General features: G+C 49.3%; 7 protein-coding genes across 7 annotated transcripts; 5 read left to right on the top strand and 2 right to left on the bottom strand.

The window, feature by feature from the left end:
* Nucleotides 1-722: 722 nt before the first annotated feature.
* ACO1 (Aconitate hydratase mitochondrial) lies at nucleotides 723-3546 on the top strand. Its single transcript, XM_018275619.2, has 3 exons — nucleotides 723-1499; nucleotides 1556-2991; nucleotides 3045-3546. The coding sequence occupies exons 1-3, from the start codon at nucleotides 749-751 to the stop codon at nucleotides 3222-3224; spliced, it is 2367 nt and encodes a 788-aa protein (XP_018128382.1). The 5' UTR covers nucleotides 723-748; the 3' UTR covers nucleotides 3225-3546.
* Nucleotides 3547-3838: 292 nt separating this feature from the next.
* Nucleotides 3839-4873, top strand: RBD2 (Putative rhomboid protease; the record flags this gene model as incomplete). Its single annotated transcript, XM_018275618.1, has 5 exons — nucleotides 3839-4028; nucleotides 4106-4243; nucleotides 4295-4376; nucleotides 4427-4614; nucleotides 4662-4873. 5 exons carry the CDS (start codon nucleotides 3839-3841, stop codon nucleotides 4871-4873), a joined length of 810 nt encoding a protein of 269 aa, XP_018128381.1.
* A 557-nt stretch (nucleotides 4874-5430) lies between these two features.
* On the top strand, nucleotides 5431-7445 carry GAA1 (Glycosyl phosphatidyl inositol protein transamidase complex subunit; the record flags this gene model as incomplete). Its single annotated transcript, XM_018275617.1, has 5 exons — nucleotides 5431-5443; nucleotides 5496-5745; nucleotides 5798-6036; nucleotides 6087-6928; nucleotides 6978-7445. 5 exons carry the CDS (start codon nucleotides 5431-5433, stop codon nucleotides 7443-7445), a joined length of 1812 nt encoding a protein of 603 aa, XP_018128464.1.
* RPN9 (26S proteasome regulatory subunit) lies at nucleotides 7099-9013 on the bottom strand. Its single transcript, XM_018275616.2, has 3 exons — nucleotides 8626-9013; nucleotides 8337-8572; nucleotides 7099-8280 (listed from the first exon to the last, which is right to left on the bottom strand). The coding sequence occupies exons 1-3, from the start codon at nucleotides 8891-8893 to the stop codon at nucleotides 7642-7644; spliced, it is 1143 nt and encodes a 380-aa protein (XP_018128463.1). The 5' UTR covers nucleotides 8894-9013; the 3' UTR covers nucleotides 7099-7641.
* Nucleotides 9014-9157: 144 nt separating this feature from the next.
* NUO40 (NADH-ubiquinone oxidoreductase 40 kDa subunit) lies at nucleotides 9158-10861 on the top strand. Its single transcript, XM_018275615.2, has 9 exons — nucleotides 9158-9338; nucleotides 9391-9404; nucleotides 9461-9523; nucleotides 9584-9678; nucleotides 9733-9824; nucleotides 9882-10023; nucleotides 10073-10231; nucleotides 10288-10623; nucleotides 10673-10861. Exons 1-9 carry the CDS (start codon nucleotides 9193-9195, stop codon nucleotides 10769-10771), a joined length of 1146 nt encoding a protein of 381 aa, XP_018128462.1. The 5' UTR covers nucleotides 9158-9192; the 3' UTR covers nucleotides 10772-10861.
* Nucleotides 10862-11019: 158 nt separating this feature from the next.
* Nucleotides 11020-12378, top strand: VE01_06161 (uncharacterized protein). The gene is made up of 6 exons (XM_018275614.2): nucleotides 11020-11251; nucleotides 11304-11460; nucleotides 11517-11633; nucleotides 11702-11822; nucleotides 11872-11943; nucleotides 11997-12378. The coding sequence occupies exons 1-6, from the start codon at nucleotides 11217-11219 to the stop codon at nucleotides 12236-12238; spliced, it is 744 nt and encodes a 247-aa protein (XP_018128461.2). The 5' UTR covers nucleotides 11020-11216; the 3' UTR covers nucleotides 12239-12378.
* VE01_06160 (uncharacterized protein) lies at nucleotides 12175-14388 on the bottom strand. The gene is made up of 7 exons (XM_018275613.2): nucleotides 14174-14388; nucleotides 13878-14114; nucleotides 13719-13829; nucleotides 12846-13663; nucleotides 12596-12788; nucleotides 12512-12546; nucleotides 12175-12462 (listed from the first exon to the last, which is right to left on the bottom strand). Exons 1-7 carry the CDS (start codon nucleotides 14259-14261, stop codon nucleotides 12361-12363), a joined length of 1584 nt encoding a protein of 527 aa, XP_018128460.2. The 5' UTR covers nucleotides 14262-14388; the 3' UTR covers nucleotides 12175-12360.
* Between the last annotated feature and the right edge of the window lie 45 nt (nucleotides 14389-14433).

The following is a 14433-nucleotide window of genomic DNA, read 5'->3' as shown; positions in this document are numbered from 1 at the left end:
ACCGGATGGAGCAGGAGTACGGCGGAGAAGTGTGTCTCGAACTCGTCGTCGCATGCCCTGCCCCACAATAATGTGGAAGCTTTTTCACATGATTATTCCTCTGGGCAGCAATATTTCTCTGGTTCTACTGTAGTACTGTGTGGTAGTGTGTGGCAGTGTGTGTGTGTGTGGCACTGTAATTGTGGTAAACCCTCACAAATGTCTCGTGCAAACCGGAGAAACAAAAAGAGGCCAAAAAATGAGGGTATATTCTATCAGACGTATGCAGCACCAATTGATGAATTGGACCTGCACGCGGCATAATTAGGAGCGGCTTCTCTCAATTGGGGCAACCTAGAACAGATTTTCCCTTTGAGTCAACTAGCTATGATGTCGTTAGATATGCGGGCTGGTACAGGCTGGTAAAGTCAGACTGGTCTCCAGACCCAAACCAACGAACGTCATTTGCTCCCACGTTTCACGAGAAGCAATTCAAGCTGACTAATCCATTTTATGCCAATGTATCCCCCCCCCATCCAATACACGACTGCCCAGATTGTACCCGTCATGGAAGCAACAGCTAATATCTCACCTCTCATTGGTCAACCCCCCCATCCTCACACTGTGAAACCCGCATCAACGGCAACGGCTTGGCTTCGGCGAAAGTCGTAGTAGCCGAGCTTCCTACGTGATAAGGCTTCTCCTGCTCTCCGCCCTCATTTTCTTCCTTTCTCCATCAAACACACTCTCTACTCCAGACAACCTCACAATGCTGGCGTCGAGACAACTTCTTGGTGCCGCCCAACGCCGGGCGGTCATCCAGCATGGCCTGCGCCGCACAATGGCAACTGCCAGCGATGCGAGCCTTGACCAGAAGGTCACCCAGAACATCCACGAGAAGAACAACTTCATCAACTACAAGAAGATGTCTGAGAACCTCGCCATTGTCCGCGGACGATTGAACAGGCCTCTCACCTACGCCGAGAAGATCCTCTACTCTCATTTGGATGATCCTCACGGACAGGAGATCGAGCGTGGCTCCTCGTACTTGAGGCTGCGCCCGGATCGTGTTGCTTGCCAGGATGCCACTGCTCAGATGGCCATCCTCCAATTCATGTCCGCGGGCATGCCCTCTGTTGCCAACCCTACCACCGTTCACTGCGACCATCTTATTGAGGCCCAAATTGGCGGCGACAAGGATTTGGCCCGTGCCATCAGCATCAACAAGGAGGTCTACGACTTCCTTGCCACCGCTTGCGCCAAGTACAACATTGGTTTCTGGAAGCCAGGATCCGGTATCATCCACCAAATTCTCCTCGAGAACTACGCTTTCCCCGGTGGTCTCCTCATCGGTACTGACTCCCACACACCCAATGCCGGTGGTTTGGGTATGTGCGCCATCGGTGTCGGCGGTGCTGACGCCGTTGATGTCATGGCCAACCTTCCTTGGGAGCTTAAGGCCCCTAAGGTCATTGGTGTCAAGCTTACTGGTCAATTGTCTGGATGGACCGCGCCAAAGGGTTAGTTTGTACGAATTCTTTGTTTTTTGAACAATTACTAATATACGTGGCTACAGACATCATTCTTAAGGTTGCCGGAATCCTGACCGTCAAGGGTGGAACTGGTGCCATTGTCGAATACCACGGCCCTGGCGTTAACGGTATCTCGTGTACCGGTATGGCCACCATCTGTAACATGGGTGCTGAGATTGGTGCCACCACCTCTCTGTTCCCCTTCAACGACCGCATGTACGATTACCTTGCCGTCACCAAGCGTAAGGATATCGGAGACTTCTCCCGTGCCTACGCAAAGGAGCTGAGGGAGGATGAGGGTGCCGAGTACGACCAGCTGATCGAGATCAACCTGTCTGAGCTCGAGCCCCACATTAACGGCCCATTCACCCCCGATTTGGCTACCCCCATCTCCAAGTTCAGCGAGGCTGTCAAGGCCAACGGCTGGCCCGAGGAGCTTAAGGTTGGCCTGATCGGTTCTTGCACCAACTCTTCTTACGAGGATATGTCTCGCGCGGCCTCGATCGCTCGCGACGCTCTCGACCACGGCATCAAGGCCAAGTCTCTGTTCACCGTCACCCCCGGTTCCGAGCAGATCCGCGCCACCATCGAACGTGATGGACAGCTTGCCACTTTGGAGGAGTTCGGCGGCATGGTTCTTGCCAACGCCTGCGGACCCTGCATTGGTCAGTGGGACCGCAAGGACGTCAAGAAGGGTGAGGCTAACTCCATCATCTCGTCCTACAACCGTAACTTCACTGGACGTAACGATGCCAACCCCGCTACCCACGCCTTCGTCACTTCCCCCGATCTCGTCGTTGCCATGACCATCGCCGGAAGCCTTCACTTCAACCCTCTCACCGACAAGCTTGTTGGCAAGGATGGCAAGGAGTTCCTCCTCAAGGCTCCCACCGGAGACGGTCTTCCAGCGAGCGGAAGCTTCGACCCAGGACAGAACACCTACCAGGCACCACCGGCTGAGCGCAGCGGTGTCAGCGTTGCTGTCTCGCCAACCAGCGACCGTCTCCAGCTCCTCGAGCCTTTCAAGGCCTGGGACGGAAAGGACGCTGAGAACCTCCCAATTCTTATCAAGTGCGACGGCAAGACCACCACTGACCACATCTCCATGGCTGGTCCTTGGCTCAAGTACCGTGGACATCTCGACAACATCTCCAACAACATGCTTATCGGTGCCATCAACGCTGCCAACGGTGAGGCCAACAAGGTCCAGAACTACACCACCGGTGAGTGGGATGCTGTCCCAGCTACCGCCAGAGATTACAAGTCCAAGAACATCCCTTGGGTTGTTATCGGTGACTGGAACTACGGAGAGGGTTCTTCCCGCGAGCACGCTGCTCTTGAGCCTAGGCACTTGGGTGGACTCGCTATTATCACTAGGTCGTTCGCCCGTATCCACGAGACCAACTTGAAGAAGCAGGGTATGCTTCCTCTTACCTTCGCCAACCCAGAGGATTACGACAAGATCAAGCCAGAGGACAAGGTCAGTTACAGCCAGATATCATTGAAATATAAATTGCTAACAGTTAATCTTAGGTTGATCTTCTGTGCACTGAGCTCGAGGTTGGCAAGCCCTTCACCATGAGGGTCCACCCCAAGGACGGCAAGACCTTCGAGGTCAAGCTTGCCCACACTTACAACGCTCCTCAAGTCGAGTGGTTCAAGAACGGTAGCGCTTTGAACACCATGGCCAAGGCCAACGCCGCCAAGGCATAGATCAAAAGATTGTAGATGGGTGTTTGAGCGTTGTTGGTATCAGTGTAGTTGTTCATGTTGAATGCGTTTTCTTAGTCCATACCTCCGTGTTAGAGACTTCATGTCTTCGTCTCAATATTCCATTGAGTGCACGACCACCAGCATCAACTAGTTATTTCCTCAATGTATAATGTTCGAATAACGGGATTCCAACTGATAGGGGTTGCTGGAAGTGGGAGAATATGCTGTGACGTCTTGTGATATACGTAGGATTAATCTGCTTGTATTGTGCTCTTTGGATTTTTCACTGTTCGTATGTAACATACTATGGTAACATTTCCCCTTATTCCTCGGCTTGTTCTCCGTGGTCAAGTTCCTGACTCTGCTCTGTAATCAAGCGAGGCTGACCAGTGATTATCGAATTTGCGGGTGTTGTGTTACTGGGAAACGTACAAAACTTTTGAGGACAACTCCATCGTAGATCATTAAACCAACTCTCCAATGCAGCGATAGATTGACGCAATGTATCGACGGGCTCAGCGGAATTGATCTTCACTACTCTTATAAGGCAGTGAAAGCCCCAATCCGGCTGACTTGGCGCCCTTCCGCCTCCTCCGATCCTCGAAACCGCAGCCATGGCCTCCCTGGCATCGATGATTCCGCAGCTCAACCTGGGCCGGACACGATCATATGTGTTCCGCCTGCCTCTTTTCACGCGCCTGATTATAGTTCTCATTATCGGCTTCTGGGTTGTCAGCATCCAGTCGGTGTGGGATGTACGGGCTTGGGGATCGTTGATACCAAAGGAGACGGGTGTGGCTACATGTACGGACTCCTTTTGCTGCGATACCCTTCTGTGTTCCCCTTTCTGGCGCGCGCGCCGCTGACATGCGACATTATAGTATACAGGACGAATACCTTTCCTCTCATACACGCCGGCCTCTTCCATGCCTTCCTGAACGTTATTGCGCTCGTCCCGTTGTTGGAGCGATTTGAGACAGAGCATGGGACCCTGACGTCCCTCCTATTGTTCTTTGGACGTGAGTTACCAGAGATCCGACCGGAACGACCACAACTAACGACTATTATAGCATTGTCGACTATTCCGGCCATTATATATGTTGTTTTAGAGCGAGGCGTATTGCGAGGAAATACTGCAGTCCTTGGCGCAAGGTATGCTCGCAAGTTCCTGTTTCTCCGTGCCATACTAATACAAGTTACAGTTTATGGGTATTCCTACTCCTCGGGATGGAGGCGATCAAGACATACCGGACGAACCCCCATTTTAAAGTAGGGACCGTCAATGTACCGACATGGACAACTCCTTTGGTGCTCGCCGTTTTCATCAGCGTCCTGGTTAAAAACACGAGCTTTCTTGGCCATCTCTGTGGCCTCGCAGTGGGGTATCTTTGTACGTATCACTCCTCTCCTATCCAGAGCTCTGCTAATAGTATAAAGTCGGTCTTGGATACCTGAAATTCCTCGCCCCGCCTGAGAAGATTCTCCGATGGGTTGAGGGGAAGATGAACCTCCTGGGACGACTGCCACACTATGTTTCTGTTGATCAGAAGACATACGGGAGGTTCGGCGTTCTTCCAGTCTCCACACCTGACCCAGAATCTGGAATCCAGATGAGTTACTTGGGGAGCACGCAGCGATTAGGTCCTTAGGCATCGGTTCCCTTGTTTTCTAGAGGGTAAACCGGTTGTATGATATGATTGTGTGGGGTGTATATAATGGAGGGGGTGTCGGGACAGCTTTGTCCCCAAGGGCGATATAAAACGTATGGCAAGTATTATAATGAAGATATTTATTCGCTTTTTCTTGTGTTTAATTCCTTATTATTCAACATCTCGGTGCTCGTGCTGCTTAGAAGTCTGAAGAGGGGTTGTATATGACGATGGTCTCCTGGAAAGCCGCGTAGCCGGATAGTATGATAACTGAAGCCAAAGTGACCAACAGACGCTGTCTACATCTATAGTTTTATGGGAATTTACATTATATATCTCACTGCACAATCCCTACCTATCGAGACTTTCCGGTGACACGAGAAGTGTCAACTGTTGGAAGCTGTACGGTGACGGGGATCGAACAATCGTCGGTGGCTTGCGGGGCTTATGCTAAGGCGATCGCTTCCGTGCCGCGACGTGTACCTAGTCACTGTACCTGAGCCTTGCGAATACGAACCACCATACCCCAACCAGCTCAATGAGCCCTCGAGCCCGATATGGCTCTGATATGTAAGTTCTCTTGCCTATGACAGCAGCTGTGCGCAATTCTGACCTTCAGCAGCTCCAGGTGCACTGTTGCGCGGCGACGGGCGACTTCTTAAGCTACCACCATACCTCTCCTTCTTTTGTATCCTGGTGGGTGTCACCTGGCTGCTTCTCCTGCCATTGAACGACTACTCGCGCAATACATACATATCCGAAAATGCGCTCCTGCCTGGGCAGGTCCATACCTATTTCTCGGGCAGCGACCAGAATATTTTCCGGGGTTTCAAGCAAGAGGTGGATGCTCTGACCGAATCAAGCAACATAGAGTATGGCTCCGGCCCCTTCTGGCGGGATTCACAGCTAAATTTGATATAATAGGATCAATGATAAGCTGGAAGGTTTCTTTCGAGCTGCAGGATTGAAAACCGCACGCCAGCGCTTCGAATATACGTCAGCTGGGAACCGACACCATGGAGAGAACCTATATGCGATACTACATGCCCCTCGAGGAGATGCTACAGAGGCTATTGTCCTTGTCGGAGCTTGGAAGAACATGGAAGGGGAGCTGAATAGAAGCGGAGTGGCGCTCGTGCTGACTCTCGCCAGATACTTCAAGAGTATGATACTGCTCCCAGGCGCAAATGACAATCGGCTTACAAGTTAATAGGATGGTCTTTATGGTCGAAGGACATTATATTCCTGGTCACCCCAGACAGTCGAGCAGGTCCTCAGGCATGGGTTGATGCCTATCATGACGCACATTTGTCCCCGGGCATTGATTCTTTGCCGCTGAAGGGCGGTGCTCTACAAGGTGCCCTTGCGGTCGACTACCCTTTCGACCACCGCTTTGAATCCTTGCATATTGTGTACGACGGCGTGAACGGTCAACTCCCCAATCTTGACCTCTTCAATACCATCACGAATATTGCAACAGGGCAAATGGGAATAGGGATTTCTCTCCAACAGATGTGGTCACACACCGACGACTACCAAGATCGCCTACAAACAATGTTAAGGGGCATGCTGCGGCAAGGGCTGGGCCACGCATCGGGAGCTCACAGCTGCTTTATACCTTATCACATCGATGCTGTTACATTGCAGCCGTTTGGTGATGGTTGGCAGGATGAGATGGCCATGGGTAGAGTGATTGAAAGCACTTTCCGCAGCTTGAACAATCTTTTGGAGCACCTACACCAAAGCTTCTTCTTTTACTTGCTTATGCAGCATAGAAGATTTGTCAGTATTGGCACATATTTACCGAGTGCCATGCTCGTGGCGGTAAATTTCACCATTATGGCGATCTCACTTTGGGTGCAGAGTGGCCGAAATAATAAGAAGTCCCCAGAGAAAGTCGATGCTGCCAAACCAAAGCTTGGCAAAGGTGTTGGCCCCCATCAAGAATCGAATGTGAAGAAAGAGCGGCATCTCTTTCTCCCAATGGTTGTTGTTGGCACCGCCCAGTTTCTTGGGGTTATTCCCCTGTATCTATTCAACCACAGCACAGAAGCAGTAAGTCCTCCCCGCCCCACATTACAAACTTATGCTTACAAGCTGGCAGATGCTCCCGTATGTTTTCGGGGGCTTCTCAGCCTTCAACGTGGCCTTGCCCGTGGTATTTTCAGGGGTGATCACAAATTATTTCAAGCCGACACACCAGCAATACCAGCTTATGAAGTCATTCTCTCTGCTACTTTTGGGGATGTTCCTATCAGCTTTAGCTACGCTTAACTTCTCTCTAGCCCTTTTAGTCGGCCTGCTTGCTTCGCCATTGACGTATGTGCAGCCTCTCGCCAAGAGACCTTTGGTGGCAATCGCAGTCGAGGTTTTCGTCAATCTATTAACCCCCACTGTGGTCCTATGCATTGGCAGCTCATATTGGCAACTCTCGATCAAAGAAATTCTGACAGAGGCTGCGTTTGGCTGGGACGTGTGGGGTATGACCACCCAATTTGTTGTGTGGTTCGTGTGGTGGCCGGCTTGGATAGTCGGAGCAGTTATAGTTCTCGGAAAGCCGGGAGATGTATGAACGCCCTATGTAGAAACAAATCTCAATAGCCTTTGTACAATGAAATGAAGAAGATAGTTCAAGGCAACCAAAGCATATTATCATTCCTGCCTCGGTCTAACTCCTTGTTGGGACGCAAATGCCTATTATGCGCTGCAACTGCTATTGTACAACCGTTGCCAAGCTCCCAGACGCCCAGCATGTCTTCCTTGCTATTCTAAGCCGCCCAGACATCCTGCCCTTTGGATTCAATCCAGTTCCCAAGTTCATTAACGCTTGTATCCCACTCCTGAAGTCGCAACCTCATGCCCTCGATCTGCTTCATATCCAGAACCTTTGGCTGCACCCAGTTGATACGTGCAACTTCGTCAACCTGATCTATGCTACCCCTCAACAGCCCCAAGCTCAAAGCCTTCATGATTAGGTGCTCAATCTCATCAGGTCGAACCTTCGTCTCCTCGGCAATCGTGTGGAACGACATTGCGCGATCATGCGGAGGCCTGCGGAAGACGGCCTCAGTCAAAGCAGAAAGGTAAATCTTCTGCCTCAACCCCTCCTTATGCGACGACAGTAACTTGTTCTCCGAAATGTGACCAGCCAAGACGTCATACGCAGCCAAATCTCCTCTGTTGAAGGCAAACAGCAGCTTGACCAACCAAGCGTCCTCGTCTACCAGGGAGTCCAGGATAGGATGCAGAAGCAGTTCTCCAAAGTTGTATATGGAGGTTGAGATAAGGGCAGCAATGCTCAGGTCGTATGCGCGGTTCCGCCTTTCCGCAGGTATGAGATCAGCCAGGTCGATACATGCAAGATATAATAGGGCGTTTCGATAGTATGATGCGAAATCTAGTTTTGCCTGATCCCATGTATTAGCTGATATGCCTGATGCGCCATGAACTTGACTGGGCTCACTTGATAGTAATCAGCGTTAACGCGGTAGAAAGCTGCGTGAACGATGGTTTCAACCGAGTCAAAGTGGTCTAGAATCTTCTCTGCGTTATCGAGATCCGCTCTGGATCCGGTAAGATCTTGTAGTTCGAGTTTAACCGTTGCAACAGCAACGATGGCGTAGACGTATGCATCCTGGGATTTTGGGTCGTTGACCTTTGCTGCAACAGAATTCAAGAAAGACAGGCGCTCTTGGCTATCTGGTAGGTTTATAATCAGTAAACGAAGGACAAGGCGAACCCAAAAACATTACCTCTGCACTGAGTGGCGGCGTTGAGTGCCAGGGTAACAAGTCTGAGCTGGTTGATCTTATCGGCGAAAGTGAGGATGAATGTCTTATAAAAGGCAAGCCTTTGAGGTCCGCTCTCTGGGCTGTTGAAAAACTCAACCAGAGCATCTGTCAACTGATGCCATAACTTCCTCTCCCAGTAATCTTCGAAAGAGATGAAGAGATGTTGAAGTTCCGCTGGGGCCGCGTCTCGTTGCTCAGCCAGAAAATCAGGAATCGTGTCGATATTCATGGCGCTACCGCAACGATGTACACCTGTGTTTATTAAGAGGTTGAAGTGTCAAGATGAAGTGTTTTAGTCTGTGGGTGCTTGATTTTGATTCTTGACAGAGGTGTTTCGTTGACGTTTGTTTGGCTTGAGCCGCAATAACCCAAGCTATACCTTGGAGCTTCGCTTGGGGTAGGCGGCAACGCAGACGCAGACGCCGATGCCGACGCGAGAAGCGAATCAAGCGCTAGTACTCCAGACTGCCATCACTCTACCAGCCAATTCCAACAACACCTGAGACCAACCCTGACTTCTCCGCTACAATGAAGTCCTGCAGTCCGTCCAGTACGGCTGCTCTTCGGGCTGCAGCTCGGCCGAAAAGCTACATCAGTCCAATTGCGTCCCGAAATGTCTCCGACATCTCAATTACCAGGACCGGAAAGCCCATCATCAAGGTACAGGGTGGAAGGTAAATACAGCCATTGGCCCTCAGGTTGATCAATACTGACTTATATTGCTAGATCCTCTCTTGGAGGTATACTCCCCGAGCTTTCCGATGCCAATTGGCTTCCGACTAACATCAATGTGCAGGCCACACTGCGACTGTATTTGGCGCCACCGGTTTCCTTGGACGATACATTGTGAACAGGCTTGGTGCGTCGCCAGCAGATGAACTTACCACTGGTCTATAATCGCTAACGAATTCACATACAGCAAGGCAAGGATGCACAGTTATTATCCCATACCGGGAGGAAATGGCGAAACGTCACCTGAAGGTTACCGGTGACTTAGGCCGCGTAATTTTTATGGTACAGGATCAAATGCTCCCAAATTTGTACTTGCCGCTAATTCAGTGATTGCAGGAGTACGATCTCCGAAACACAGAGTCCCTCGAGGAGAGCGTCAGGCATTCCGATATTGTTTACAACTTGGTCGGCCGGTCATACCCAACGAAGTACGGGGAATCCCCAAGAGAATATAGAGTCACTACACCATGCTAATTCATTTGTAGGAACTTTGATTTGGAGGACGTTCACGTCGAAGGCGCGGAGAGAATCGCAGATGCCGTTGCAAAATACGATGTTGACCGATTTGTTCATGTCTCGTCTTACAATGCAGATGCGAACTCCACATCCGAATTCTATAGAACCAAGGTCATTTTCTAACTTCACATATCCCTGGATTACGTTAACAAAAGTCTAGGCCCGAGGAGAGTCCGTTGTCCGTTCTATCTTTCCCGAAACAACTATTGTCAGGCCGGCCCCAATGTTTGGATTCGAAGATCGTCTTCTCCACAAGCTTGCCGGTGTAACCAACCTTCTCACCTCAAATAACATGGAGGAGCGTTACAAGCCAGTTCACGTATGATTTACCCCACGGACTCGGATCCATATTTATGGAGGCTGACTTGTACTTAGGTCATTGATGTCGGACATGCTCTAGAGAAAATGTTGAATGACGACAGCACAGCTTCGCAGACCTATGAGCTATTTGGGCCAAAGGACTACTCGACTGCCGAGATTGCGGAATTGGTGGACAAGGAAATTCACAAGCACCGGAGGCATATCAACTTGCCCAAGTCCATACTGAAGCCAGCCGCGACACTCCTGAACAAAGCACTTTGGTGGCCCGTTCTGTCTGGTGACGAAATAGAAAGGGAATTCATCGATCAGCACATCGACCCTACAGCAAAGACATTCAAGGACCTGGACATTGAGCCGGCTGATCTCGCGAACTTAACATTCCACTACCTCGTACGTTTCTTGCCCTTTGCTCCAATATAATTGTCTAACGACCAAATAGCAATCGTACCGCAGTGCTGCCTTCTACGATCTTCCGCCTTCCACAGAGCGTGAGAAGCGTGAGGAGAAAAAGTACTTGCACGTTCTTGACGATCAGTAGAGGCATTTGGTCTTGTCATTCCCGTCGTATGTAGACTTGAGATTTGTATATAGAATTAGTCGTGTTTATATCAACTGGAATCACTCCTGACGTGAAATGTGCATTTTCTCCTCGTTGTATAATGGCGTGGGAATCCATATGGTGAGGCGACAGATTGAATCGCCCCCCGTCGTCTGTGTATCAATGTGGTTTACCAAGCGATTTAGTGTCGGCTATCCTCCCGTGGTCACACTTTTGCAGTGACGTTGAAATCAACAATTGGTATATAATTTTTTCGAGACCTATTTTTGAATTGCAACCCAAAGGTCAATCAGTTGACTGAAAAAACGGGCTTGGATAAAGTAGTCCTTCTATCTCGCACGGCAATTCTATGGCGAATTGGCCAAAAAAATCCCTGATTCTATTTCGGATACACTAAAAGAGCGCCACAGAGGGGACATCCAAGATGAGCGAAATTCATGATGATGATAACGACATTCCGTTAGTATAATCTACGTGCTAACTGGAGTTTTGTAAACTGACCGCAATGAAGGATGTTGTCGGGATCCGCCCTTGAGGCGCTGAAGGAGTTTTATGCAGATCGTGATGCAAAGGAGAAGGAGCTCGAAAACTTGAAGGCGAAGAAAAACACAGGAGATATCCTATCAATGGACACCTTCACAGAAAACTGGAACGATTCTCAATTTTGGGTTTGCCCGCCTCCAAACCTCTCCCACAACCGTGCATTCGTGGCTAATAGTGGCAGTATTCGCAAGAAACGGCTGATATCTTTGCTCGGGAGCTCCTCGCCAAGTGTGATAACAATTCAAGAATTGCTGTCATCTCAGCTCCAAGTGCCTTTGTTCAGTTGAAAAATATCATTGTTAGTATCACCGTGGCTATGGATGCACTCAGTGCGCCATCTGTCTTGTTGACATCTAACACGTGCAGGCCTCGACATCGATGTCAGCCGACAAGATTCCGGAGATATACCTTCTTGAATTTGATGAGCGCTTTAGCATCTTCCCCGAGTTCGTCTTCTACGACTATAAATTTCCTCTTAAACTTCCACGTGAGTGAATTGATTGACCTCGTCCCGGTCCGGTTCTAACCAAGCACAGCTTCAATGAAAGGTACCATAGACCATATTATATGCGACCCTCCATTTCTCAGTGAAGATTGCCAGACCAAAGGTAATTAAACAACTGTCCCTATCCATGTGAGAGGGGTGCTGATTCTGATGAAGCTGCCTTGACGGCTCGATGGCTTTGTAAGCCTTCGGGGGCTGCCCAAAGCCAGCACACTACGGATCCAGCATCACGAGTGATAGTTTGTACTGGGGAACGCATGAATTCCCTAGTTAATAAATTATATGGGCCGCTAGGAATTCATACGACAACATTCGAACCAGTGCACGCAAAGGGGCTCAGCAATGAATTTTATTGCTACGCGAATTTCGAGTGTGATAACTGGAAGTGGAAAGATTGAATTATCTGTCCACGGCTATAATACACCTTAATTAGAGTCCGACTTTCGCGGAGTATCCATTAGTCAACCTATGATAAACTCCTTGCAAATATAACCTTCCTCGCGCCTGTTTCCGAGACTACCTACGCCAGAGACCGAATAATATAGAATAAAAGAAAGGCCTCAGCTCCCAAAACGTGGGACTCCGATGCCATAGTGACTTTATGATCATCAAACTTGAACCACTGTTCAAAATTAGTAATGCTATGGGTAATCCAAATGCTGCACACGTACTTGATTTCCCACTCTTGAATACGAAATGTAATGGCCTAAGCGTGTTAATTCCGCGATCAGATCTCATTTGTTCTTGCAGCTCACCAGAATTCAGCTTCCCGACATGGACTACAACGCTGAGGAGGTCATAGGTACAGGACCTTGCCAATTCAAAATTTTCGCTAGTATCCTGAGTTCTTGCTCGATTCGTGTATGGGAGCATATTGAGCTGGAGCGGGAATTGCACTTTCAGGTGTATTTTCGCGCTTGTACGAAGGCTTTTATGATGTTCGAACCGCTTTGTGTTACTCCGTTAACTCAAAGTACAATGTTTTTCGACGTTAACACGGCTTACCTTGAACTGAATGCAAAGCACGTTTGGTAAATTCTTGATGCTTAATTGCTTCCTTGCTTCTTGTGGGCTATCACAACTGCGGCATGAATATTCGCACCGTTCGGGTTGCATGTACTCCACATCAAGACACCGTTGAAGCGTCAATGGCTGCGACCAATCATGGCTACTCTCCCCGTTATTGTTACCTTGTCTCTTTGCTATACTGTCAATGGCTAAACTGAGATCCAAGAATGGCTCCACAGAAGTTGTAACTACGCCACAATTCTGGCATGTTAAGGTGCTCTGGAATTTACCGTAGAATGTCTGGTGAACGATACAATCGCAGTTGCTCGTTAAGTGTGAGACGTTAGAGGCATTCGTCCCTGTGGGGGAAGCATGTCGCTCCTGCCGATTCGTTCTATGAAGTTCTTCTGCAAGGAACTGAAAGTACTCATGGGCGTCGTGCTCGTCGTACCCGGCGAGCTCCGAAAAGGCAGCTTGTTGGCAAAGCCATGAATCGGACAGCATCTTGGAGGCAACATAGCTAGCTGTAGTCTCTTCAGAGTAAAAGGCTTGGAATAGTTCGTCCATGCCACAGCTGAGGCAGTTGTCTTGCGTACATTGTCCAACTTGATGCCCATCACGAAGGTAGAAGTTCCTAAGAAGGGGGTTATGCACAAAACTTTGCAGAATAACGCTCATAAAGCAAGTGCTTCCCATGTTAAAAATGCCACGAAGCCCGGTAGCACGGCATGGCGCGGCAGTCGTATTTATAGACATGTATGCTGTGTCGTCTTTCGCCGGGTCTGTGAAAGGCTCGTCTCGTTTTCGTTTTCGACCTGCGCTGAATTAATACGGCCATATCTTGACTCGGGGTATGTATGCTCAAGTTACTTGAAAACGAGCCAGTGCCAATTTTACGGAGTCTCAATTCCTCCAGAGTAGGGTCCCAGACAAAATCGTCACACATCTGGCAAAAAAGGCCGCCGCTTCTCGAGTCCACATCTGGGCGGCGTTAGCAATTGATTAACCCTCGTCGAGTAATAGTCCCACAAAACATATGGGCTTTGAGCTTCCCATGCTTTAGGCGGTCTTTGGCGGTGGTTGTGGTCGGGCATTGAAGGCAGAGGTAGTTCGGAATGAGAGATGTGACGGGGCGTTTGTCCACAGATTTCGAGGTTTGTGGTATTATAGGGGTATTGTCAAAGATGACCCGAAGTAGCATCTTATAGTGCTGTATAGTATTCGTTGTTACATCTTGGCTCTTTGTGAGAAGTCGTTGAATGTGTTCTGAATTGAAGTTAGTATATGGGCCTGTACAGTTTCCAGGACCAATGTGTTGAACCTACCACAACCGTAAATGGGAATCCCGGGATTCGGATCTTTTGTTTTGTTAGGTTTGGGTGATGCAGGTGTCATAGGTCGGGATCTTGCCATCGACAAGGAATAGCAGCTACTTCATGGGATTTGGCAACAACGGTCCGTCTTGTGCGACTAAACTGATAATAAAGAACATGAATTCGGCAGCCGCGTGAAAGTTGAGCGAGGCCCTTTCGGAATAAATGTTGTTCCGTTATCAGTTATCAGTACTTTTTTGATTGTGGGGGTG

Source organism: Pseudogymnoascus verrucosus (genome assembly GCF_001662655.1).
Source record: "Pseudogymnoascus verrucosus strain UAMH 10579 unplaced genomic scaffold scaffold_36, whole genome shotgun sequence".
NCBI lineage: Eukaryota > Fungi > Ascomycota > Leotiomycetes > Thelebolales > Thelebolaceae > Pseudogymnoascus > Pseudogymnoascus verrucosus.
This window is presented reverse-complemented; position numbering and strand designations above follow the sequence as displayed.

Coding starts and splice junctions, on each gene's coding strand:
- ACO1 (XM_018275619.2), top strand. CDS start 749: ATGCTGGCGTCGAGACAACTTCTTGGTGCCGCCCAACGCCGGGCGGTC. Junction 1,500..1,555: donor TGGATGGACCGCGCCAAAGG/GTTAGTTTGTAC, acceptor ACGTGGCTACAG/ACATCATTCTTAAGGTTGCC. Junction 2,992..3,044: donor AGATCAAGCCAGAGGACAAG/GTCAGTTACAGC, acceptor AGTTAATCTTAG/GTTGATCTTCTGTGCACTGA.
- RPN9 (XM_018275616.2), bottom strand. CDS start 8,893: ATGAATATCGACACGATTCCTGATTTTCTGGCTGAGCAACGAGACGCG. Junction 8,573..8,625: donor CGCCGCCACTCAGTGCAGAG/GTAATGTTTTTG, acceptor TAAACCTACCAG/ATAGCCAAGAGCGCCTGTCT. Junction 8,281..8,336: donor TTAACGCTGATTACTATCAA/GTGAGCCCAGTC, acceptor ACATGGGATCAG/GCAAAACTAGATTTCGCATC.
- NUO40 (XM_018275615.2), top strand. CDS start 9,193: ATGAAGTCCTGCAGTCCGTCCAGTACGGCTGCTCTTCGGGCTGCAGCT. Junction 9,524..9,583: donor ATACATTGTGAACAGGCTTG/GTGCGTCGCCAG, acceptor ATTCACATACAG/CAAGGCAAGGATGCACAGTT. Junction 10,024..10,072: donor CCGAATTCTATAGAACCAAG/GTCATTTTCTAA, acceptor ACAAAAGTCTAG/GCCCGAGGAGAGTCCGTTGT.
- VE01_06161 (XM_018275614.2), top strand. CDS start 11,217: ATGAGCGAAATTCATGATGATGATAACGACATTCC. Junction 11,634..11,701: donor TTCAGTTGAAAAATATCATT/GTTAGTATCACC, acceptor TAACACGTGCAG/GCCTCGACATCGATGTCAGC. Junction 11,944..11,996: donor TGAAGATTGCCAGACCAAAG/GTAATTAAACAA, acceptor ATTCTGATGAAG/CTGCCTTGACGGCTCGATGG.
- VE01_06160 (XM_018275613.2), bottom strand. CDS start 14,261: ATGGCAAGATCCCGACCTATGACACCTGCATCACCCAAACCTAACAAA. Junction 13,664..13,718: donor TGGCACTGGCTCGTTTTCAA/GTAACTTGAGCA, acceptor AATTCAGCGCAG/GTCGAAAACGAAAACGAGAC. Junction 12,789..12,845: donor TGCTTTGCATTCAGTTCAAG/GTAAGCCGTGTT, acceptor AGTAACACAAAG/CGGTTCGAACATCATAAAAG.